At 42.2% G+C, this 26,812-nt stretch overlaps 1 protein-coding gene across 1 annotated transcript in view; it reads right to left on the reverse strand.

Annotated features, from left to right (window-relative positions):
- Window positions 1-7,278, reverse strand: part of LOC132819701 (calpain-2 catalytic subunit-like) — a 72,807-nt gene extending 65,529 nt beyond the window's left edge. Inside the window, exons 1-2 of the mRNA XM_060831364.1 lie at window positions 6,894-7,278; window positions 1,595-1,664 (exon numbers count right to left, since the gene is read on the reverse strand). Of these exons, the coding sequence (XP_060687347.1) occupies window positions 1,595-1,664; window positions 6,894-7,130 (307 nt within the window). The 5' untranslated portion in view covers window positions 7,131-7,278. The remainder of the gene's footprint in view (window positions 1-1,594; window positions 1,665-6,893) is intronic.
- Between the last annotated feature and the right edge of the window lie 19,534 nt (window positions 7,279-26,812).

Below are 26,812 nucleotides of genomic sequence, written 5' to 3' on the forward strand. Positions count from 1 at the left end.
AAATGTAAAATGTTGTTTGTTCTTAATGTTTATGCCTCAGGTGGAAATACGATGAAGGTTGTAAAACAGGTTATCTGAAGAACTCAATAATGTACCATCCATAAATGCCACATTATGAAATATTTCTTCCATGAAACAAAAAGTGCAGCAAATCCCTATTTTTCCAATTGCATTGATAATCTAGTTTATGGAAATGTTTTCATTTTGTTTGTGTTTAAACAGGATTTTTTTTAGTAGGAGACCAAACATGATGTGAAAATACTTCTTCATCCGGTGAACCATCATGTTTGTACTGCTAACAGAAGAGGAAATATAACCTTACATTTCTTTATTTCACAGTGGATCAATGGAGGTAGATATATATCCAAAAATGTCCCCAAATCTGAATTAGTGTCAAAGAATTTGCTCAGTTCCAACCGACTTAGCTTAATATTTACCCTGGAAAAGTTAGAGGAACTAAAACTTACTGTAACTCCAGGTAACCATTAAACTGACAATTCCCCAAACCCCATCACCCTGGCACTGATCCACGCTGGCCCTGACCCACCCCAGCCCGATTCACCATTGCCTGAAGACTTACCACTAATCCCCTCTCCACCCTAAATACACCAAATATCCCCACCCACCTTCTGACTGGATAACTGACCCCTCCACCCCATCATCTTCCAAGATTTGACACTCTCCCCCAGACTTAACTCTCCATGGCCTACACTCTGCACACATTTACTTACCTGCAGCTGCCAACCATCTGACCAACCTTACCCATCTGCTACTCCCACCTACAAACCATTTACTCACCCACACTCATTCACTGTAAATCAATCCCATTGAATGTTAAATATGAAATACTAATTTGAATTGTTAATAAATTACAATGACATTAAAACTTTAAAGTAAATTTTAAAAATTACAAAGTACATTTACAAATAACCAATTAAAAATGGAGATTTACAAACAGAAAAAGGAACATAAAGGTGCAATACTACAGAAATATGATTAACCCAGAAAGGGTAAGCATTATCTCCACATTGTTTGCTGCTACTTTTAGGAACTCAGAAGTCTGGCCAAAACAAAGACAGAAAGTTAAAAAGGCCTGATTTGATCCATTTAGCTTTGGTTGAATCTGTTTTAATGGCAATTGGAGGTTCTGAGTCTATGACTCAATGCTGGCAAGAAGTTTCCAATTTTAAAGCTCAAATCAGAGGCAATTACATATCTTTCCACTTAAAATATGATGGCATTATTAGGTCCACTTTATCTCCATCCTGGAAAAGATAACATCAGGCTAAAGAACACAATTCGACCTCAGGCCCCCTCCACTTATGCACACGCCCAGATTTGATCACCCTGCAAGCGTTGGGTATCAGGAGACATCACAATCCCAATTTTTGAGAAATGTCTTTACCCAGAGAATAGTAAGATGTGGAACTTGTTATCACAGGGATTAGTTAACACAAACAGCACACAGGACTTCAGCAAATATAAACTCTAACACAAACCAACAGAGCCAAATAACCATCTTCTGTCCTCCTCAGGACATTCATCATGTTATGCCCCAACGAAAAATTTTCAAAAAAATTTTCTTGACACTCACCCAGTGCCCCCTGGCAGATATCTGTGCGGGATGCCGCTCCAATAATAAACTTGGGGTCTGCACACAGATCCTGAATAATTAAACAGAAATAAAGAAATGGAGAAAGAACTTCACTTTTATTTCTATTTTTATCTTTTTAGCTACAATAAAAAAGTTTTGCTTATTGCCAAGAGACATAAACAGTTTTATATTTATAGTTATCTGTCAGATGCACTAAAAGGACAAGGCTTCATAATTCACAAGAGTTCTCTGCATTTACAAAGGAAAAATAATCTATTTTCTACATTAGCTATCAATACCCTCCGCCAAAGAAATCGATAACTCTTGTGCAAATAACAACAAAATGTATTGTTGGTCAATCACTGGCAGTCAGGAATAGTTTCGAAAGAGCCTAAATTCCTATCAGACAGCAAGGTTACCCTCTGCAGAGTGACATCTCCCCTGATGTCGTTCAGTTTAGATTATGACCATTAAATGGTTTTTGAAACTCTGGAATCAGCTGACATTTTATAAAAATAAACAATGTACAAATCAATTCAAAATGTCTGTAGAAACTTGGATCTGTTTTAAGAATTAATTCATGGGATGAGGGCGTCACTGGCTATGCCAGCATTTATTGCCCATCCCTAATAGCCCAAATAGTAGTTAAGAATCAACCACATTTCTGTGGGACTGGAATCACATATAGGCCAGACAGGGTAAGCATGGCAGTTTCCTCCTCTACAGGGCATTGGTGAAACAGATGGGATTTTCCTGACAACTGACAATAGATTCATGCCATCATTAGACTCTTCATTCCAAATTTTTACTGAATTTAAATTCCACCATCTACCATGGCAGGATTCAGTCGTGGTCCCCAGAACATTTCCAGGTCTCTGGATTAATAGCCTAATGATAATACCACTGGGCCATCACCTCCTATAAACTATATTAGATACACTACTCTCACTGTCCAATGTTTATATTCAACAACCAAATAATGCATAAAAGTACATTTCTCAAAGAAATTGTACAGCTTAGCATGTCTGTTAACAAAGCCATTCCCATTCCCAAAAGGAATCAAGAAGTCATCTCAATTTTTACCTTTGGGCAAGTAAAGGACAAGACAAAGCATAGGAGTTTGTGACTCCTTCCCTCACAACTTTGTCTCTGTAACAACAGGGTAAAAACAATGACTGCAGATGCTGGAAACCAGATTCTGGATTAGTGGTGCTGGAAGAGCACAGCAGTTCAGGCAGCATCCAAGGAGCAGCGAAATCGACGTTTCGGGCAAAAGCCCTTCATCAGGAATAAAGGCAGAGAACCTGAAGCGTGGAGAGATAAGCTAGAGGAGGGTGGGGGTGGGGAGAAAGTAGAATGGAGTACAATAGGTGAGAGGGGGAGGGGATGAAGGTGATAGGTCAGGGAGGAGACGGTGAAGTGGATAGGTGGAAAAGGAGATAGGCAGGTAGGACAAGTCATGGGGACAGTGCTGAGCTGGAAGTTTGGAACTATGGTGAGGTGGGGGAAGGGGAAATGAGGAAACTGTTGAAGTCCACATTGATGCCCTGGGGTTGAAGTGTTCCGAGGCGGAAGATGAGGCATTCTTCCTCCAGGGGTCTGGTGGTGAGGGAGCGGCGGTGAAGGAGGCCCGGGACTTCCATGTCCTCAGCAGAGTGGGAGGGGGAGTTGGAATGTTGGGCCACGGGGCGGTGTGGTTGATTGGTGCGGGTGTCCCGGAGATGTTCCCTAAAGCGCTCTGCTCGGAGGCGCAAGAACACACCAGATGGCCTCCTTCTTTAGAGACTGCAATTTCCCTTCCCACATGGTTAAAGATGCCCTCCAATGCATCTCGTCCACATCCCGCACCTCCGCCCTCAGACCCCACCCCTCCAACCGTAGCAAGGACAGAACATCCCTGGTGCTCACCTTCCACCCTACCAACCTTCGCATAAACCAAATCATCCGCCGACATTTCCGCCACCTCCAAACAGACCCCACTGCCAGGGATATATTTCCCTCCCCTCCCCTTTCCGCCTTCCGCAAAGACTGTTTCCTCCATGACTATCTGGTCAGGTCCACTCCCCCTACAACCCACCCTCATTAACGCACTTCCTACTTTCTTGCAAGAAGTCACACAAAATATGCAGCAGGAGACCACAATCAGATAGGTTCAAGCTGTCTCCATGCTGACCATTACGATTGGGGAATGAGGTGATTTGTTGGAGGAGGATATTGCACAAGATTTGTTCACACCTTCGCTCTCCCAAGGAGGAGGAAGAGGAAATGGTTGAAAATAGACAGCAATATCTGACATTTTAAAAAATACACCCCCAACATAAAACATAAATAAATTAAATACAATTGATTAAATACAATTATGCATTTTCAAAGCAATAATGGCAAAATGGCTGTGATGAGGAAAATAAAAAATATTATTAGGAATCAAACAGTAGTCAGCCAGTCATGCATCAGAATTGCTCTCCCATTCAAGAAAATCATACCGAACTGATCATGACTAACTCCACCTTCCTGCCTGTCCTAACTTTGTCAATCAAATAACTCTCTAATGTAACCCTGAATAAATCCAATACCTCAACTTTACTAGAATTCTGCTTCACAGTCTGCAACAAAATAATTCATCCTGATCTCCACTTTGAATGAAAGATAGTTTATTTTGAAATGGTGACCCCAGCCAACATTCCCATAAAAAGGGAAACATCTTCACAGTATTTTCCCAATCAAGTTCCTTCAGGATCTTATATGTTTCAGTGAGACCCTCTTATTCTTCCAAACTCCAATCAGTATAGGCCACCATCCCCCTCACCCTATCTGTGTAACCCCATGTTTCCCATTGGAAATCCACCAAACCTAGACATTTTACTTGGACACTTTGGGGTATTTAGCACGGCCAATACAGCTAACCTGCATATCCCTGCACAATTTAGCATGGCCAATACAGCTAACCTGCATATCCCTGCACAATTTAGCATGGCCAATACAGCTAACCTGCATATCCCTGCACAATTTAGCATGGCCAATACAGCTAACCTGCATATCCCTGCACAATTTAGCATGGCCAATACAGCTAACCTGCACATCCCTGCACAATTTAGCATGGCCAATACAGCTAACCTGCACATCCCTGCACAATTTAGCATGGCCAATACAGCTAACCTGCACATCCCTGGACAATAGGTTTAACCTTTCCTAATAAGACAACTCCCTTCTTCCTAGGAATCAACCAAGTGAATCATTACTGGATTGCTGCCAATGCAAATATATCCCCCTCTTAAATAAGACGACCAAACTTACACAAAATATCCTGGATGTGGTTTCACAAAGGCCCTACAGAATTGGAACAAAATAAACCCAATTTGTTCTCCATTCCCTCTGCAATAAAGGCCAACATTCCATTCGCCTTCCTAACTAATTGCTCTGCCTACATGCTAACATTTTGTGATTCATGTTCAGGGAAATGAGAATCAATGAAATTTGTGATATGTGTCTGACAACTATTTTGTATTAGAAACATCCAATTAGTCTGACTCATATCATATTCTGTCAAGTGTCCCTGCTGAGAACCCATAAGGTCATAGATATAGGAGCAGAATTAGGCCATTCAGCCCATCAAGTCAGCTGCACCATGACTCATATGTTTCTCAACCCCATTCTCCTGCTTTTTTCCTGTAACTTTTGATTTCCTTACTAATGAAGAACCTATCTACCTCTGTCTTAAAAACACTCAGTGACTTGGCCTCCACAGCTTTCTGCAGTGATGTGTCCCACAAATTAACCACCCTCTGGTTGAAGAAATTCTTTTTCATCTCAGTTTTAAAGGGTTGTACCTTTGCTCTGAGGTTGTGCCTTAGGGTCCTAGTCTCTCTTACACCTTCTCCATGTCCACTCCATCCAGACCTCCCAGTCTTCAGTTTGAGTCAGTTCCCCCTTCATCCTTCTAAACTCCATCAAGTACCAATCCAGAGTCTTCAACCACTCCTTATATGATAAGTCCTTTATCTGCTGAACCATTCTTGGAAACCCCCTCTGGACCCCCTCCAATGCCAGAACCTCCTTCGTTTAATACAGGGCCTAAAACTGCTCACAATATTCTAAATGTGGTCTGACCAGAGCCTTCTACAGCCTCAGTAGTAAATCTCTGATCTTGTATTCTAGCCCTCTTGAAATGAATGCTAACATTGCATTTGCCTTTCTAACTGCCAAACAAAATGCGTTACAACTTTGAAAGAATTCTAAACTAGGACTCCCAGCTGGGTTCAGATTCCACTCCAAGGCTCACAGTCTAATGCAGCACTGACAGAGTGCCACAGAGTCAGAGGTGTCATTTTTCCAGCGAGGCATTAAACTGAGCTGCCATGTGCCCGCTCAGGTGAATGTAGAAGATCCCAGAGCAATGTCTATCAACAGTCAACATTACAAAAATAACAGATGACTCGATTACATTTTTTAAACCATGAGTGTGATTGATGGTGCTGGAATACAGATGCTGATCTGCGATGGAAACCAGCTTCCACTGACAGTTGCACTCAGGTAATAAAAATACCCGTGAGGCTATAGCACTAGGTAACTATCTGACATGACATAAATCATGGAACCATAGACTGTCCACAATGTGGAGGCAGGTCCTGAGACCCATGGAGTTCACACCAACCCTCCAAAGAGCATCCCCACCCAGACCAGCTGCCCCCACCCTATCCTGTAACTCTGTGTTTCCAATGGGAAATCCACCCAACCTACACACTTTGGGCAATTTAACACAACCAATACAGCTAACCTGCACATCCCTACACAACTTAGCAGAGCCCATACAGCTCACCTGCACATCTTTGGAGTATGAGTAAAACCATTTAGTCACAGGGAAAATGTGCAAACTCCACACAGACAGTCGCCTGAAGCTAGAATCGAATCGGAGTCCCTGACGCTCTGAGGCAGCACTGCTATTACCACACCTTCCACACTTTATTCCGCTGTACTCAAATAAAATCGCAACCAGGACTGACTATTACACTTATTAGTTCTCTACTCTAGATATTTCTCGGAGCCGAGAATGCTTCGTTTTGTCTTGTCTCTAACAGCTCGAGTGTGTTTCTGCTCCGAGGATTGTCACATTTGGTGGCACATCTCGATGTTTTTTTTCCCTCTCTCTGAAGAGGAATTTCACATCACCGGCACCGACCCTCGGGATTCCCTGCTGTTTTGATGAACCCGCTAGTTATTACTCAGTAGAAGCATTGAAATTAACTAAGTGATAAACGAATGAATACAATCAAATATCTGCTGTGAGAGGAAAGCTGAGTACCGTGGGGCGTTTCCACTCGACGTCTCTGGTTTTGTATGAACCCGGTCCCAATTCATTGTAGCCCAGAGCCGAAGGGCAGGCGGGGAAGCTCTCGTCACAGTACAGAGTCCCAGTTTCCAAGCATTGCTGCCGCAGTGCTTCAAAGTCCTGGTTGAGAAATTTCACGGGCTGGACATGGGAACCGATCCCTCCCGCTTGCCCTCGCAGCTTCTGGATCCGACTTGCCATCCCTGACATAATGAGAACCTAGCGGAGGCTTCACGCTTTTCAGCGGCTGGGGACAGAAACTGGTGGAAAAGCAGCGGCGGAGTCGCGCCTTGACTGGATGGAGCGAACTCTGCAGAGTGTGTGTGTGTGGGTGGGTGTTCGTGTCTATGTGTCACACAGGCTGGGCTGGGCGACGCTTCATCCACGCCAACACCTGCACTGCAAAGAATAGATGTGGGGAGATTATGTGGCCGCCCTACAGAGGTTTTATTTTGGAATATTCCGACCGCCCATTGCCAAATCACAACCCTATCAGCACGGATTCTCAATCACTGCACCGGGGTCATATGTGACGGCATTGAGCTCCCAAGGTGAAGGTGCTATATGGGTGATGCCTCACTACGGGTTATATTAAAATTTCCTCTTTTAATTTTGGCAGGACGCACCTTCGGAAATTTCTTTTGATGCTGACGGAAGTGCGTTTATAAGAAATCAATGCCTAACATCACCGACCGAAGTAAATGTGCAGAGTCGCATTTCCCCAGTAGATAGTTGCATTGTAGTCACTGGATAATATTTCTTCTGTTGGCTTCAGGACTCTTAAAAGGCTCCATAGCACGGAGGATATCGCCTAGAAAAGGGAACGAAACGTCTACAAACCAAATTCCCAGCTCGGCAAACATACCTACAACAACTTTGAAAATGTACACAAACATATATTGCGAGGAATATTGACCAAAGATTATCTGACAATTTTTTGGAAGTTCAGTTCTAGAGTGTGGGTTTTGTTGACCATCTAATTGTTGTGGAGAAGGTGATAGTGGGCCACTTCTTGAACGAGTGAAATCCACGTGGTGCAGACATTCCCCCTGGTTTTGTGAGGTAGGAACTTCCAGGAGTTTGACCCAGCACTGCAGAAATGGTGATAAATTCTAAAGTGATGTTTAACTTGAAAATGACGTTCGCGTGCACCTGCTGTCCCTGCCCTTTACAGTGAATAAGGTTTTAGGCTTGGGAGTTGCCCTTGCTTTTAACTGTTTCAATTATCAGTATGAGAAAATCTTATCGAGTTGACATATATTATGGAAAACAAGCATTTCTATCTAGTACATATTTAACACATTTGCAAGCAGGCTATTCCAAGTGACACCTCAGAATCGAAAGACTAAGGAGCATGACAACATTTTCTTCCATAGCAATACCGATAACCCTTTCATCCTTTGGAGACGAGTCAAGACAATAATAACCTTTTAATAATGGGGAAATGTCCATAAAGATTTTTACCAATTTTGTAGATGCATTGTCGAAAGCATTCTATCTCGATGTATTATGGATTTGTACGGCAACTGCCCTGCCCAGGACCATTAGAAACTACAGAGAGTTGTGAACACAGCCCAATCCATCATCCAAGTCAACCTTCCATCCATTGACTCCAGCTTTACTTCTCACTGCCTCAGGAAGACAGCCAACATAATCAAAAACCCGATTATAATCACTTCCAAACTCTTCCATCAGGCAGAAGCTCAAAAGCTTAAACACATGCACCAACAGATTCAACATCAGCTTCTTCCCCACTGTTATTAGACTTCTGAATGGACATCTCAAATTTTAAATTTAATGTTGATCTCACTCTTTGTGCACCTTTCCTGCAGCCTTAACATTGTATTCCTCACTCTGTCCTGTTCCTAATGCACTTTCTATGGTATGATCTGCCTGTACTGCACACAAAACATTTCACTTTTCCTAAGTATATAGAACAATACTAAGTCAAATCAAATCAAAAAGCAACAGTTCGGCCCAATTCTCACCTGATATCCCATTCATACCCACATTGCAGTAGAGTCACTAGATAGCGACCAGAATCATGAACCAAAGTTAAGTTTATATTACAGATTAGTTTTCGTGAATTTGGACAGGGACTGATTCATGACATTAAATTCATTTTAGAAGTTAAATCATTTTAGATCCTAAATAGCATTAACCCTTTTCCATCTTTCCTGTCATTTTCAGTGTTTTGAAAATAAAAACTTGAAAAAAGGTTCATGCTGACCTCATAGTAATGAATGAATTGCATCGGAATATTGGCTGAAACACAAGTCAAATGGATACAACTGAATTGAGGGAGGTACATAGATGGCTATGAATCTGTGTGGTTTCAATCCAGTTCCTAAATTTAAATGCTAGTCCGTGACACACCACTACTCCTTAGTTTGAGTATTGCAGAGCAATCAGGGCGGCAGGTTTAAAACAGAGATGAGGAAGAATTAATTCTCTCAAAGGGGTGTGAATCTGAGGAATTCACAGTCTAGAGTGCAGTGGAGGCCAGGATACTGAAGACATTTAAGGAGGAGATAGATTTTTATATTAGAGACAGGTTAAAAGATTATTGGCTGCAGACTAGAAAGTGGAGTTGAGACTGATGAGATCAGCCATGATTATATTACAGCAGGCTCAACTCCTGCTTCTAATTCTTATGTTCAATCAGTGCCTTTGTACCTCCTGGAATGCTAAAGGTATCCATGCCCACACACTGCTAGATATGTATAAAATTTAGCGTCAGGCTGATAAGTAGGAAATACCATTTGTGCCACACTTTCCCACATTGAGTTCTGCCTCCCTCATTCTATGACAATTAATGACTTTCTTCTTCCAATTACAGAATTTTCTGTCTCTCCTAACTTAGCAACAGCTTAAATATACAACAATTGTTCTTTCATCCAAGTCATTGACATGATGATGGACCAAAATACCAAATTACATTTTGAATTTTTGAACAGTAATGTATTTTTTTAAAAACTAAAACTGCAAACTGAGCCTGACTGATAACGTAACTTCAAAGCATGGAATTCACTGACTGTCTGAGGATAATTTGTGTAAAGCCTTGAATATTGCACCTTGTAAGGTGCCAAGGAAGCTTGAAAAAGTGAAAGACTTCAAAAGGTTGAAGTGGAAGGTAATCTAATTTCCCACCTCATTTCAGCAGGAAAGCATCTGCTGTGGGTTATATTCCAGACTGGCAACATCAGTCTGTGCTTTGCCTTTTCGGTAATATACAAAACACTTCTGGATGTAAGCTTGCTTGCTGAGTTGGTAGGTTAGTTTTCAGATGTTTCGGCACCATAATAGGTAACATCATCAGTGAGCCTTCGGTGAAACACTGGTGTTGTGACCCTCTTTCTATTTATGTGTTTAGGTTTCCAAGGGTTAGTGATGTCATTTCCTGTGGTGATGTCATTTCCTGTTCTTTTTCCCCCACTATCACTAGTATCCTTACATGCAGATGAGGAAGGACACCACTTCGACTGGGACAAAACATCCACCCTAGGATAAGACAAACAGAGACACTCGCAAGAATTCCTAGAAGTGTGGAATTCCAACCAGAACTCTATCAACAAACACATCGACTTGGACCCCATTTACCATCCTCTGAGAAAAAGAACAGGAAATGACATTACCAAAGGAAATTACACCACAAATCCAAGGAAACCTAAACACCAGTGCTTCACCAGAGGCTCACTGATGATGTTACCTAGAATGATGATGAACCTCAACCTGAACTCAAATCTTCTCAAAACTCACTAATACAAGAAGTGCAAACACCAGCTGCAAACCCTGGTATTAATGGACTGATGCGCTAGCATGGAATAGCGTGCTGTGAAGTTCACAGTTTGAGTATTGTCGTTAAATATTCCTGCACTGAAGACAAAAAAAAATACAATGTTTCACTTTAAGCACTTCAAGCCAGCCACCATCCAAATAAAACTGGACAAATGGTTCTCAGTCAACCTGCAAAGCCAAAAATTTCAAAATCAATTTCATCAATACCAATGGTGTTATCCAATGTAATTGATGCAATGTTCCACTGTCTTCTCTTCACAAAAAACACAATTGTAAATCCTTTAACATTTATATTTTTTGGAGTCAGTTCTCATTTCTGCTTTTTCTGACACTACTATTTCTCATATTTAGCAATTAAGAAACTTGATCCTTTTTGACTGCAATTCTGGTCTCCCTCCTATAGGAAGGACGTTGTGAAACTTGAAAGGGTTCAGAAAAGATTTATAAGGATGTTGCCAGGGTTGGAGGCTTTGAGCCATAGGAAGAGGCTGCATAGCCTGGAGTATCAGATGTTGAAGAGTGACCTTATAGAGGTTTACAAAATCTTGAGGGACATGGTTAGGTTAAGTAGACAAGTCTTTTCCCTGGATTAGGTGGGGGATCCTAAACTGGAGGGCATAGAATTAGGGTGAGAGGGGAAAGATTTCAAAGGGACCTAAGGGGCAACTTTTTCACGCAAAGAGTGGGGCTGATATGGAATGAGCTGCCAGAGGAAGTGGTGGAGACTGGTACAATTAAAACATTTAAAAGACATCTGAATGGGTTTATGAATATGAAGGGTTTAGAGGGATATGGGCTAAGTGCTGGCAAATGGGACGAGATTAATTTAGGATATCTGGCTGGAATGGACAAGTTGGACTGAAGGGTCAGTTTCGGTGCTGCACATCTTTATGACTCTACAACTTAAGAATGCCTGGATAAACCAGTTCCTCTTGAAGAAAGATATCCACTAGGGAAGGGATTCTTTTAAATTGACCTTGTTTTGATCAACTGAGGAGGTGGGTACATAATAAAAGCAAACCCAGCTTGTCCCTTTCCTTCCCTACCCTACAGTCTTTAACTGTAATACGTCGGGAAACTGTGATTGGGACTGGCTGTAACATTAACACACAGGAAAAGCTGAGATAGCAGCATAGATTTGTGGGTGACACAACCTTCCACATTTCACCATTGGGAGTTCAGGATATTTTATAAATATAACAAAAATGTTTTCTTTTACCAAGCTTTCACACACACAACACACACTTTCTCACATGCACTCACACTCACTCACATGTACTCACATGCACTCTCTCTCACATGCACGCAAACACATATAAATCTAAGGGGTGAATATATATTTGCAGAATTATATTTGCAGATACATTCTATTTGGCTCAAAAAATGCACAATCTGCAGGCAATCAATGCAGGCACTCAATACGTGTATTATTTTGTAAATTCCACTTCGGAAATAGAACCAGTCTGACTCAAGATTGGGATACAGACAGACTCTGACCTCACAACGTTAGTGCATTGACTGAGCTGAGATGTCACTTTTTGATATAAAACCTTAAGCTATCTCGACAAAGTGACTTAAAATAAGTTCTGGGATTTGCATATTAAGGAACTGAAACTTGCAACCTATTCTAAATGATGAAAGACTCAACAATCCAGGTTTGTTCAATATATCAATTCAGTTTGCATGACACCTTAATCTTTTGCAATAAATTCTGTGTCTTATGATCTTATACTCCACAACCGCTTAATGAAGAAGCAGTGCTTCGAAAGCTATTGCTTCTAAATAAATCTGTTAGACTATAGCCTGATGTTGGGTGATTACAATTTTAGTGATTGTGAGCAGAGCTCTGCAGAGATGCAAGGCTCTATACAAGCAGATTTACACACTTGGATTAGTAAGGGCGAGGTTGGGAGTAGTTTATAGATGTTACTTACTTAGATTTGGAGAAGGCAAGAGACTATTCATTAAACTCCAAGTTCAGGGAGTTCAAGGCAAGCTATTGACATAGTTTGACAGAGATTAAGGATAATTGCTGTAACTGGCAGGAAGTCACTAGTTGGTTTTAGAAAGGATCTGTTTTGGGACTTCAACTATTTCCCATATTTATTAATGACTAGAGGATGGAATAGAAAGTCACACCTTTTAAAATTTATCAGTTAGGGAACTGGAGCTGGAGTTGGATGAACTTAGGATCATTCGGGAGGCAGAGGGGGTCATAGATCGGAGCTTTAGGGAAGTCGTAACTCCAAAGATTGCAGACAGATGGGTAACAGTGAGGGGGACTGGGAGTGTAGGGACCCCCTGCGGCCATTCCCCTCAAGAACAAGTATACCGTTTTGGATACTTGTCGTGGGGACAACTTACCAGGGGTAAGCAATGGGGTTCAGGCCTCTGGCATGGAGCCTAAACCCGTTGCTCAGAAGGGAAGGGTAGAGAAGAGCAGAGCAATAGTTATTGGAGACTCGATAGTTTGGGGCACAGATAGGCGGTTTTGTGGGGGTGAGAGAGATTAGCATTTGGTATGTTGCCTCCCAGGTGCAAGGGTACGTGATGTCTCTGATCGTGTTTTCCGGGGGAGGGGGGAGCAGCCCAAAGTTGTGGTCCACATTGGCACCAACGACATAGGTAGGAAGAGGGACAAGGATGTTAGGCAGGCTTTCAGGGAGCTAGGTTGGAAGCTCAGAATTAGAACAAACAGAGTTGTTGTCTCTGGTTTGTTACCCGTGCCACGTGATAGAGAGTTGAGGAATAGCGAGAGAACAGTTAAATGCGTGGCTACAGGGATGGTGCAGGAGGGAGGGATTCCGGTATCTGGATAACTGGGGTTCTTTCTGGGGAAGGTGGGACCTCTATAAACAGGATGGTCTACACCTGAACCTGAGGAACACCAGTATCCTTGGGGTGAGGTTTGCTAGTGCTCTTTCGGGGAGTTTAAACTAACTCTGCAGGGGCATGGGAACCTAGACTGTAGCTTTAGGGTGCAGGACCTGGAGTGTAGGGAGGTTAGGAACATGGCATCAATCTCGAAGGTGGGTGCCTGTAAACAGGAAGGTGGCTTGAAGTGTGTATACTTCAATGCGAGAAATAAGGTAGGTGAACTTGCAGCGTGGGTTGGTACCTGGGATTTTGATGTTGTGGCTATTACGGAGACATGGGTAGAACAGGGACAGGATAGGCTATTGCAGGTTCCAGGGTTTAAATGTTTTAGTAGGGTCAGAGGTAGGGGTAAAAGAGGGGGAGGTGTGGCATTGCTTGTCAAAGATAGTATTACAGCAGTGGAAAGGACGATGGATGAAGACTCGCCATCTGAGGTAGTTTGGGCTGAGCTTAGAAATAGGAAAGGTGAGGTCACCCTGTTAGGAGTTTTCTATAGGCCTCCTAATAGTCCTAGAGATGTAGAAGAAAGGATTGCGAGGATGATTCAGGAGAAGAGTGAAAGTAATAGGGTGGTTGTTATGGGGGACTTTAACTTCCCAGATATTGACTGGGAAAGCTATAGCTCGAGTACGTTAGATGGGTCGGTGTTTGTCCAATGTGTGCAGGAGGGTTTCCTAACACAATATGTAGACAGACCAACAAGAGGTGAGGCCATACTGGATTTGGTTCTGGGTAACGAACCAGGCCAGGTGTTAGAATTGGAGATAGGTGAGCACTTTGGGGACAGTGACCACAATTTGGTGACTTTTACTTTAGTGATGGAGAGAGATAAGTGTGCACTGCAGGGCAAGAGTTATAGCTGGGGGCAGGGAAATTATAATGCGGTGAGGCATGACTTAGGATGCGTGGCTTGGAAAAGTAGGCTTCAAGGGAAGGGTGCAATCGATATGTGGAGCTTGTTCAAGGAGCAACTATTGAGTGTCCTTGATAAATATGTATCTGTCAGGCAGGGAGGAAAGGGTCGTGTGAGGGAGCCGTGGTTTAATAAGAAATTGGAATCCCTTGTTAAAGGGAAGAGGGCGGCCTATGTAAAGATGAGGCATGAAGGTTCAATTGGTGCGATTGAGAGTTATAAGGTAGCCAGGAAGGATCTAAAGAGAGAGCTAAGAGCAGCAGGGAGGGGACATGAAAAGTCCTTGGTTGGTAGGATTAGGGAAAACCCAAAGGCTTTCTATTGGTATGTCAGGAACAAAAGAATGACTAGGGAAGGAATAGGTCCAGTCAAGGATAGTAGTGGGAAGTTGTGTGTGGAGGCTGAAGAAATTGGGGATACACTGAATGAATACTTTTCGTCAGTATTCACTCAGGAACAGGACATTGTTGCCGATGTGAATATTGAGTCACAATTAATTAGAATGGATGGCTTTGAGGTATGTAGGGAAGAGGTGTTGGAAATTCTGGAAAGGGTGAAAATAGATAAGTCCCCTGGGCCCTTTGGCATTTATCCCAGGATTCTCTGGGAAGCAAGGGAGGAGATTGCAGATTTTATGCCCTCGTTGTCTACAGGAATAGTGCCAGAAGACTGGGGGATAGCAAATGTGGTTCCCTTGTTCAAGAAGGATATTAGGGATAACCCTAGTAACTATAGGCCGGTGAGTTTCACTTCCGTTGTGGGCAAAGTCTTAGAGAGAATTATAAGGGATAGGATTTGTGAACATCTGGATAGGAATAATGTGGTCAAGGATAGTCAGCATGGTTTTGTGAAGGGCAGATCGTGCCTCACAAACCTTATTGAATTCTTTGAGAAGGTGACTAAGGAGGTGGACAAGGGTAAAGCGGTTGATGTGGTGTATATGGATTTTAGTAAGGCATTTTATAAGGTTCCCCATGGTAGGCTACTGAAAAAAATACGGAGGTATGGCATTGAGGGTGAGTTGGAGGGTTGGATTCGGTATTGGCTGGCTGGAAGAAAACAGAGGGTAGTAGTTGATGGTAAAGGTTCATCTTGGAGTGCAGTCACTAGCAGTGTTCTGCAAGAATCTGTTTTGGGACCATTGCTGTTTGTCATTTTTATAAATGACCTGGAGGAGGGGCTAGAAGGTTGGGTGAGCAAGTTTGCGGATGATACGCAAATCGGTGGAGTTGTTGACAGTGAGGAAGGATGTGGCAGGTTACAGCGGGATATAGATAAGCTGCAGAGCTGGGCAGAAAGATGGCAAATGGAGTTCAATGTAGCTAAGTGTGAAGTGATTCACTTTGGTAAGAGTAACAAGAAGATGGGGTACTGGGCTAATGGTCAGATACTTGGTAGTGTGGATGAGCAGAGGGAGCTTGGTGTCCATGTACATAGATCTCTGAAAGTTGCCACCCAGGTAAATAGTGCTGTGAAGAAGGCATATGGTGTACTGGCTCTTATTGGTAGAGGAATTGAGTTCCGGAGTCCTGAGGTCATGTTGCAGTTGTATAAGACTCTGGTGTGGCCGCATCTGGAGTATTGTGTGCAGTTTTGATCGCCATACTATAGGAAGGATGTGGAGGCACTGGAACGGGTGCAGAGGAGGTTTACCAGGATGTTGCCTGGTATGGTAGGAAGATCGTATGAGGAAAGGCTGAGGCACTTGGGGCTGTTTTCATTGGAGAAAAGAAGATTTAGGGGTGACTTGATAAAAGTGTACAAGATGATTAGGGGTTTAGATAGGGTTGACCATGAGAACCTTTTTCCACGTATGGAGTCAACTATTACGAGGCGGCATAGCTTTAAATTAAGGGGTGGTAGGTATAGGACAGATGTTAGGGGTAGATTCTTTACTCAGCGAGTCGTGAGTTCATGGAATGCCCTGCCAGTAGCAGTGGTGGACTCTCCCTCTTTATGGGCATTTAAACTGGCATTGGATAGACATATGGGAGGATAGTGGGCTAGTGTAGGTTAGGTTGGCTTGGATCGGCGCAACATCGAGGGCCGAAGGGCTTGTACTGCGCTGTATTTTTCTATGTTCTATGTTGTTGAAATGATAAGCTGTATATATGGAAGAATTAAATGACAACGAGATAATGAAATTTTAAATGAAAGGACTAGACTGTGACAAATGGACTTCAACACAGTAAAGGATTGAAGGATATACTTTCTAATGAGAAATCTGGAAATAATGGACTTCTAGTAAGACTTGTGGGTCCAGGTACAGAAGTAATTCAGAGACCATGAACAGGTATAGAAAATAATCATGATTGGAGATGTCGGTGTTGGACTGGATGGACAAAGTCAAAAGTCATATGAAACTAGGTTATAGTCATACAGTCATAGAGACGTACAGCACAGAAACAGACCTTTCGGTCTAATTGTCCATGCTGACCAGATATCCTTAACGAATCTAGTCCCATTTGCCGACACTTAGCCTGTATCCCTCTACACCCATCCAGTTACCTTTTAAATGTTGCAATTGTATCAGCCTCCACCATTTCCTCTAGCAGTTCATTCCATATATGCACCATTCTCTGTGTGAAAAAGTCATCCTTTGCATTCCTTTTAAATCTTTCTCCTCTCACTCTAAACTTCTTGTTTTGAACTCCCCCACTCCAGGGAAAAGACCTTGTGTATTTACCTTATCCATGTCCCTCATGATTTTATAAACCTCTGTGCAGTCCCCCTTTAGATTCCTACACTCCACGGAAAGTAGCCCCAGCCAATTTGGTCTCTCCCTATTGCTCAAACCCTCCAAGCTTGATTTATTTCATCAGGTGAAGTGGAGGGAGGCACACAGGCACAGAATTCATAGGCGGAGAGATAATGGCCATTGTGCATTGGAGGAAATGCTGTATACATTTACCAGAATGATTAATTGAGTTGAAGGATTAAATTACATGGAAAGATTATACAAACTGGGGTTGTAGTTCTTGAATATTAGAAGCAAGTATCATTACTATTGTCCACAGATGATTGCTGGTGGCTAACCTAAGGTCACTAGACCTTAGGCGAAAGGTGAGGGGAAAGTCCTTTGTGGTAATCTCAGTTGGTTGGAACTGAGAATATAGCAGGTTATACAGTGGGTGCTCTCAAGATATGAAGGAGAAACGTGGAATATTTGTGGATAAACTGTTGACCTCTCAAGGACAATTAGGGATTTGCAGTAAATGCTGGTTTGGCCAAAGACGTTGGCATCCCATGAACAATTTTTGTAAAAAGTTAGACAGAACTTTCAAGAGTGCAATGCAGAAACACATCCACACCTAAAGGGGGCTAGAAGTTTGGAACTATCTCCCATAAATGTCTATTGCTGATTTACCAGTTAGTAATTATTGACGCCAGTTTGATAGCCTTTTGCTAACCATGGTATTAAGTTACGATGTTAGTCACAGTACAGTTATGGATCTCATTGAATAGTGGACATGTTTGAGTGGTTAATTAGCTGACTCCAATTCCTAAGCTCCTTATTGCCTGTGTAGGTGGTAATCTGTAACATGCTACTAGCAGTTGAGCTGTTGGTGGGGTGAATCAATGGGCTGATAATTGGGCAGATTCTATCATCGTTAAATCAGGTCCACTACATTATCATTTAGGCAACAATATTGAAAATCTTTTCCACAGAGTTTTACCATGATGGATAGAATAAAGATTCATGCTTCTATGCAGCCCACAGCAGAATTTTAATGTTAATGAGTCTAAATCTTAATCTGTAGCTCTGTTAGTCAGTTATTTGTAATGGAAAACAGCAAATAATGGAAAATCATTCTGTATTTGAGTGATTCTTATCTGTGTAGACATACAATAGATAATAGGATTCTTTCCCCAAATGGTAGGGTCTTGGGGAGTGTTGCCAAACAAAGAGACCTTGGGGTGCAGGTTCATAGCTCCTGGAAATACCATTCAGAGCAAACAACTGAGCCTTCAGGAGAACCGCACAACTCTGCCATGGCAACATTTGCAAGACATCCCAAATCATCGATGTGGATATTAACATCAGACATGGGAACAACACCCACCAGGTACACGGTATGTACTCATGTGACTCCAACAACCTTGTCTACCACATGTACTACAGGAAAGGATGGCCCATGGCATGGTATGTCGGCGAGACCATGCAGATCCTATGACAATGGATGAATGGACACCATGCAACAATCGCCGGACAGGAATATTCCACCCACTCGGTCAAGGAAATTCAGTCTCCGATCTTCGGGTAAGCATCTGCCCTGCAGTCTTCAAGGTTACAGCAATGCAGAATCACTGAGCAGAAACTATTAAAAGGACGGCCTCAACTGTGATCTTGGGTTCATGTAACCCCACCATACTGTTCAGTGTTTGTAAAATCTTCCTTACTGCTGTTTTGACACCATTACCTTGATCACTTGTGATCATCTCTCGACCTTGATCATTGGGTTTGGTTTTTGATTACTTGTTACTTTGTTAGACCCCCATCATGCGTCTCTGATACCTAACATGATATTCCAACCATTTGGTTTGTCTCTAACATCATTTTATTGTTAATCTCTTTGCCTTAATTAATTGATTCATAGGTCATTCCTTCATTTATTATTCAGCAGTTGACACTTTACTTACATCAAATATGGCTCAGGAATGGGCAGGACTGGCCGCTTAATGTCCCAGGATACAAATGCTACAGGAAGGATAGAAAGGGAGGCAAGAGAGGAGGGGGAGTGGCATTTTACATAAGGGATAGCATTACAGCTGTGCTGAGGGAGGATATTCCCAGAAATACATCCAGGAAAGTTATTTGCGTGGAACTGAGAAATAAGAAAGGGATGAACACCTTACTGGGATTGTATTATAGACCCCCCAGTAGTCAGAGGGAAATTGAGAAACAAACTTGTAAGGCGATCTCAGCTATATGTAAGAATAATATGGTGATTATGGTAGGGGATTTTAACTTTCCAGACATAGACTGAGACTGCCATAGTGTTAAGGGTTTAGATGGAGAGGAATTTGTTAAGTGTATACAAGATAATTTTCTGATTCAGTATGTGGATGTACCTACTAGAGAAGGTGCAAAACTTGACCTACTCTTGGGAAATAAGGCAGGGCAGGTGACTGAGGTGTCAGCGGGGGACCACTTTGGGGCCAGTGACCATAATTCTATTAGATTTAAAATAGTGATGGAAAAGGATAGACCAGATCTAAAAGTTGAAGTTCTAAATTGGAGAAAGGCCAATTTTGATTGTATGAGGCAAGAACTTTCAAAAGCTGATTGGGGGTAAATGTTCACAGGTAAAGGGACAGCTGGAAAATGAGAAGCCTTTAGGAGTGAGATAATGACAATCCAGAGAAAATATATTCCTGTTCGGTTGAAAGGAAAGACTGGTAGGTATAGGGAATGCTGGATGACTAAAGAAATTGAGGGTTTGGTTAAGAAAAAGAGGAAGCATATTTCTGGTATAGACAGAATAGATCAAGTGAATCCTTAAAAGAGTATAAAGGCAGTAGGAGTATACTTAAGAGGGAAACAAGGAGGGCAAAAAGGTGACATAAGATAGCTTTGGAAAATAGAATTAAGGAGAATCCAAAGGGTTTTTACAAATACGTTAAGGATAAAACTGTAACTAGGGAGAGAATAGGGCCCCTCAAAGATCAGCAAGGCGGCCCGTGTATGGAGCCGTAGAAAATGGGGGAGATACTAAACGAGTATTTTGCATCAGTATTTACTGTGGAAAAGGATATGGAAGATGTGAAATGTAGGGAAAAAGATGGTGACACCTTGCAAAGTGGCCATATTACAGAGGGGGAGGGGCTGGATGTCTTGAAATGCATAAAGCTGAATAAATCCCCAGGACCTGATCAGGTGTATCCTAGAACTCTGTAGGAAGCTAGAGAAGTGATTGCTGGATCTCTTGCTGAGATATTTGTATATCTCTGAGATAGTCACAGGTGAGGTGCGGGAAGACTGGAGATTGGCTAATGTAGTGCCGCTGTTTAAGAAGTGGTAAGGACAAGCCAGAGAACTATGGACCAGTGAGCCTGATATCGGTGGTGGGCAAGTTGTTGGAGGGAATCCTGAGGGACAGGATGTACATGTATTTGGAAAGGCAAGGACTGATTCAGGATAGTCAACATGGCTTTGTGCGTGGGAAATCATGTCTCACAAACTTGATAAGAGTTTTTGAAGAAGTAACAAAGAAGATTGATGAGGGCAGAGCGGTAGATGTGATCTATATAGACTTCAGTAAGGCATTCAACAAGGTTCCCCATGGGAGACTGGTTATCAAGGTTAGATCTCATGGAATACAGGGTGAACTAGCCAATTGGATATAGAACTGGCTGAAAGATAGAAGACAGAGGGTGGTGGTGGAGGGTTGTTTTTCAGACTGGAGGCCCGTGATCAGGGGAGTGCCACTAGGATCGGTGCTGGGTCCACTACTTGTTGCCATTTACATAAATGATTTGGATGCGAGCATAAGAGGTATAGTTCGTAAGTTTGCAGATGACACCAAAATTGGAGGTGCAGTGGAGAGCGAGAAGGTTACCTCAGATTACAACAGGATCTTGACCAGAAGGGCCAATGGGCTGAGAAGTGGTAGATGGAGTTTAATTCAGATAAATGCGAGGTGCTGCATTTTGGGAAAGCAAATCTTAGCAGGACTTATACACTTAATGGTAAGGACCTAGGGAGTGTTGCTGAACAAACAGACCTTGGAGTGCAGGTTCGTAGCTCCTTGAAAGTGGAGTCACAGGTGGATAGCATAGTGAAGAAGGCATTTGGTATGCTTTCTTTTATTGGTCACAGTATTGAGTACAGGAGTTGGGAGGTCATGTTGCGGCTGTACAGGACATTGGTTAGGCCACTGTTGGAATATTGAATGCAATTCTGGTCTCCTTCCTATCAGAAAGATGCTGTGAAACATGAAAGGGTTCAGAAAAGATTTACAAGGATATTGTCAGGTTTGGAGAATTTGAACTATAGGGAGAGGCTCACAGGCTGGGCCTGTTTTCCCTGGAGCATCGGAGGCTGAGGGGTGACCTTAACGAGGTTTACAAAATCATGAGGGGAATGGATAGGATAAATAGACAAAGTCTTTTCCATGGGGTCAGGGACTCCAGAATTAGAGGGTGGTACGTGTATGGAATGAGCTGCCAGAGGAAGTGGTGGAGGCTGGTACAATTGTAACATTTAAGAGGCATTTGGATCGGTATGTGAATAGGAAGGGTTTGGAGGGATATGGGCCAGGTGCTGGAAGGTGGGACTAGATTGGATTGGGATATCTGGTCAGCATAGACGGGTTGGGCCGAAGGGTCTGTTTCCATGCTGTACATCACTATGACTCGATTTGACACTTTTGATTACCTGTAAAGGCTTGTTATGCATCCTGGCGTCACTCTGCTCACACTATTTGTACTTATCTGTTGCCATTCTAATCATCTGGAATTATCTTGCCATTAACTCTCTGCCTATATATTCTGTGCCTGAGTGCCTCCCTCCACTTTACCTGACAAAGGAGATGTTTTCTGAAAGCTTGTGATTTTAAATAAACCTGTTGGACTATAACCTCGTGTTGTGTGACTTCTGACCTTGAAAGTGGAATCACAGGATAGTGAAGAAGGCATTTGGGACACTTGCTTTTATTGGTAAATGCATTGAGAATAGGAGTTGGGATGTCATGTTGTGGCTGTAGAGGACATTGACTAGGCCACTTTTGGAAGTACTGCATTCATTTCTGCTCTCCTTGCTATATTGTAAAACTTGAAAGTTTCCTTACAAGGACATTGACAGGGTTGGAGGATTTGAGCTGTAGAGGCTGAGGGGGCAGGGGCTATTTTCCCTGGAGAGGCAGGTGAAGGGTAACCCTTTATACGTTTATAAAATCATGAGGGGTATAGATAAGGTGAATAGTCAAGGTCTTTTTCCCAGGGTAGGGAAGTCCAAAACTAGGAGGCATAGATTTAAAGTGAGAGAGTAAAGATTTAAAAAGGACTTAAGGGTCTACTTTTTCACACAAAAGGAAATGCATGTATGGAATGAGCTGCCAGAGGAAGTGGTGGAGGCTGGTACAATTATAATATTTAAAAGGTACAATTATAATACTTAAAAGCTGAAAATGTGTTGCTGGTTAAAGCACAGCAGGTTAGGCAGCATCCAAGGAGCAGGAAATTCGACGTTTCGGGCATAAGCCCTTCATCATTAATACTTAAAAGGCATCTTACTGTGTACATGAATAGGAAGGTTTTAGAGAGACTTGAGGCAAATACTGGCAAATGGGATTAGATTAATTTAGGATATCTGGTCAGGACGGATGAATTGAACTGAAGGATCTGTTTCTGTGTTGTTTAACTCTATGACCCTCCAGCTCAGGTGAGTTACAGTAAGAGATCCTGGATGTCCTGAGAAATGGATGAGTTGTTTGTTTGTAATCAAATACTTTTTCTAACTAAATGTTTTAATTTGAACCTGCTTTTGCTCATTGTAAATCCTTCACTCTAACAATAATATCTCAGGCCGTGAATTTCTGTTCAAGCATCCAGCATATAAACATCCCATGTCATAGCAGATGTCCCTGAAGCTGTGCTCTTCATTGTGGTAGGACTTCATATAAGAAGGGGTAACACCACATATTCTGAGCAAGTTGCTTGGCAGATATGATGATTTAATAACTGGTGAGTGGAAAGTTACTGAAGGAACTTATGCAAGAGTAGTTCCTGAAGGGTTACTCATCTCATATTGTATAGGCACAACAACTTAAAAAAGTCTTAGACAGCATATTGACATCATGTATTTTAAATATGCTCCACAGAGTACTTCAATTTCTCTTGAATCAATAATCACTAAAACATGAACAATGGTGTGCTGAACCGTGTTTGTTCAGTTAATTATACAAACTGTGTAGTGATTTACAGATTAAGTAGTCCCAGTCTGAATTTGAGATGAGAATCATATGGGCGGAGTACACAGGCTGCAAACACTCGTGAGCTTGCTTAAAAAGTGATGGGTGGGCCAGCCTCCTGATCGCTTGCAGCGTATTTCATATCGTTTCTTCACAAGCCTCGTAGCTTTAAGTACCTCCACATACCTTCCTGCTGAAACAAACACACAGGAGCTCACCCTCAGGGCAAGATTGTGCATAATACAGTGTGTGCATGACTCCTGTGTTTAAAATTACCCTGCTGCTCTCAGCACTCCCAAGTTGCACATTTTAAAGCCGTGGCAATTCATGCAACCAATTGCCTAACTAGTGCCACCATGAGGTGGGGAGTCTCAAATGCAAACTAGAATTCTCACACGGTGGTGGAAATAGTCTTTGGCAAAAATATTGCTTGAAATTTTTTAAGTTGGATGTTTAACGTAAGAAAAAAAAATTGAAACTCCTTTCCTTTGTCATGATTTGGAGATGCCGGTGTTGGACGGGGTTGTACAAAGTTAAAAATCACACAACACCGGGTTATAGTCCAACAGGTTTAATTGGAAGCACTAGCTTTTGGAGTCACCTGATGAAGGAGTGTCGCTCCGAAAGCTAGTGTGCTTCCAATTAAACCTGTTGGACTATAACCTGGTGTTGTGTGATTTTTAACCTTTCCTTTGTGATAGATTTGATCCTAAGTGGGTGCCACTCCTCAGGAACCATACCCTGAAATGCTTTAGGTGACTATGGCTTTTCTACATTGGTCCACAAATATACTTGGAAAAGCACTGTGGTGGTTTGCCATTCTCTTCTGCAGACCATTGACCAGGGATCTTCCACCTGCTACTGATATATGTTTTAAGGAGTTACAAGTTGATGCTCAACCTGTTGGACCACATTATGAATGCACCTTCCTTGAACACTAAGACTTAGAATGGAACTTGAATTCAGAATGTCTAGCTGAGAATTAGAGATACCCATCACTGCATTACAAGATCTCCATATTCCAAGCGGCACATTGTGGCTTAAACTCCCATCTTCATGTTACCATTCCAATGCTACCCTGACTGAGATCAGCTACCTGAATCACTGACCTTTGACCTTATGCTCTGTGTGGTTCTGCACACTTTGGTATTTTCAATGATTTATACGTTCCGCCATTGGTGGTGATGCCTTTTGCTGCTGCTGTTTCAGTCTAATCCATCGAACTCAGCACCGCCTTCCTAACCTGCAATCTTCTTCCTGACCTCTCCGCCCCCACCCCACTCCGGCCTATCACCCTCACCTTGACCTCCTTCCACCTATCGCATCTCCATCGCCCCTCCCCCAAGTCCCTCCTCCCTACCTTTTATCTTAGCCTGTTGGACACACTTTCCTCATTCCTGAAGAAGGGCTTATGCCCGAAACGTCAAATCTCCTGTTCCTTGGATGCTGCCTGACCTGCTATTCTTTTCCAGCAACACATTTTCAGCTCTGTTTAAGATCCATTCCAATGATGTGTTCCATGTTGGCATGTCTAGTGCAGTACAGAGGAAGTGTTGCACTGTCAGAGATGCCAAATTCAGATGAGACATTGAAAACCACAACTATTTGTTCTCATACATAGATGTAAATATCACAGGGTTATTTCTTTCCACATTGCATCTGCAAGGAGATGTTTCTGACTGGCATTTACACATCTTTAGAAGATTTAGCAGCTGGTCAGAAAATCAGACCACTTTGCCTTATAGAAATGGTTTAAGATTACAGATCAAACAAGAAAGAGAAGGCAAATTTAGGACTGAAAGGTGTATTTGCCATTATTTTAATTTGTGCAATATTAATAAGATTTTATTCATCAATGACTCATGTAGGAGCAATTATCTTGTTAGAAGTCTGGTAAACAATTCATGGGTGTGACTCCAAGTGAATCAACAAATAAACTACAGCCATGAATCCTTATTGCAATATTTGTAATTTACAAAACTCCCAAAAATAATGATTGCATCACATGAAGGTAAGCATTTAACCTGCTGAACTGGTTACAATATTGAGTTCAACTTTCAGAAAGTGATCTGAGTAACAACTACATGTAAAGAATGTAAAATTTGCCTTTCCTAGACTTTAACCCAATTATACAATTTCCCCAAAAGTTACAAAAATCTAAGTACATAAAAGTAATTCACACCCTACAGTTCTGATTATTTGCTTTCCACTGATGACACTGTATTGTTCATTTTGCTATGACTATCACTGTAGTCTGTATTTGACAAAACCATGGGAATTTATGTTTAGAGCGAGGCTATTTGTCTCAGTTTGCCTGTGTAAACTCCATTTTGGAATCATCTTGCACCATTACCATGCCCATTAATTTCTTGTTGAATTGTTTATCTGATACATGTCATCCATGACCAGCCTTCAATTGCCAATAATGATCATGTGCCCAACATTTTAATGAAGAAGAAGTCTGCAAGCTCATGATCTTATAATATGAATTCAGCAACCAGTGGAAAACAAAAATATTCATTATTAAGCCTTTTAAATTCTTTCACATTTCCAATTTGTCCATTATATAACTCCCTAACCTTTGCTGTAGTTAAACCAAACCAAGTGTGTCTTAACCTTGCACAGTTGAACTTGCTTTTAAGCAAAGTGAGCAATGCTCCAGCAACATTCTTGTGCTGCAAGGGTAGTGACCCCACCTCTGAGCCAAGAATCCTGGGTTCGAGTCCCATCTGCACAAGAGGTGAGTAACAGCATCTTTGCACAAGTTGCTCAGAAATTATGAGAATATCCCACCTCAGCACTCTGCTTCTGAACTCTGGGCAATGGCGCAGAGAGGAGTCAATACATTGGAAGATTGTGTTTTGTGTCAGCTCCTGGAACTGGCCAAGGTGGCCGTGACCAGATCTAGGCAGCAAGCTATGGAGGGGGTTATAGTTGCCAACTGCCTGCCTCTCCACCGTGGCTATGTTTGTGCACATGGTGTCCACCAATACTACCTAGGCCTTCAGAGAGCACTGGGCTCTGCAGAGGGTGGAGTGTCTTCTTTCTCCCTCCAATACCATTTTGATTTCCCTTTCCCTTTTCATTTGGAGTCAATGCACTGCCCCTGGTGTCCATTGGTAATTTAAAGGGTGGTTTAGCAGTGGAAAATAAAATATAAAATTAACATAGATGATTTGGTGATGGTAAAATCTGTTCAGTTGTGCATGAAAGCACGTCGGGATAAAAAAAAACACCCCAGTGCTATTTCTAAAAGCACAATCAAGTACTTGCATGGTGCTGGTCATTATAATCCCACACATTTTAATGCTCCCAATAGCTGCTTCAAGGTTCAGACATCTACACAGAATGATGTGGCAGGATCAGGTTAGGATCATGGTTAGGGATAGGGT

This window comes from Hemiscyllium ocellatum, chromosome 10 (assembly GCF_020745735.1).
Source record: "Hemiscyllium ocellatum isolate sHemOce1 chromosome 10, sHemOce1.pat.X.cur, whole genome shotgun sequence".
Lineage (NCBI taxonomy): Eukaryota > Metazoa > Chordata > Chondrichthyes > Orectolobiformes > Hemiscylliidae > Hemiscyllium > Hemiscyllium ocellatum.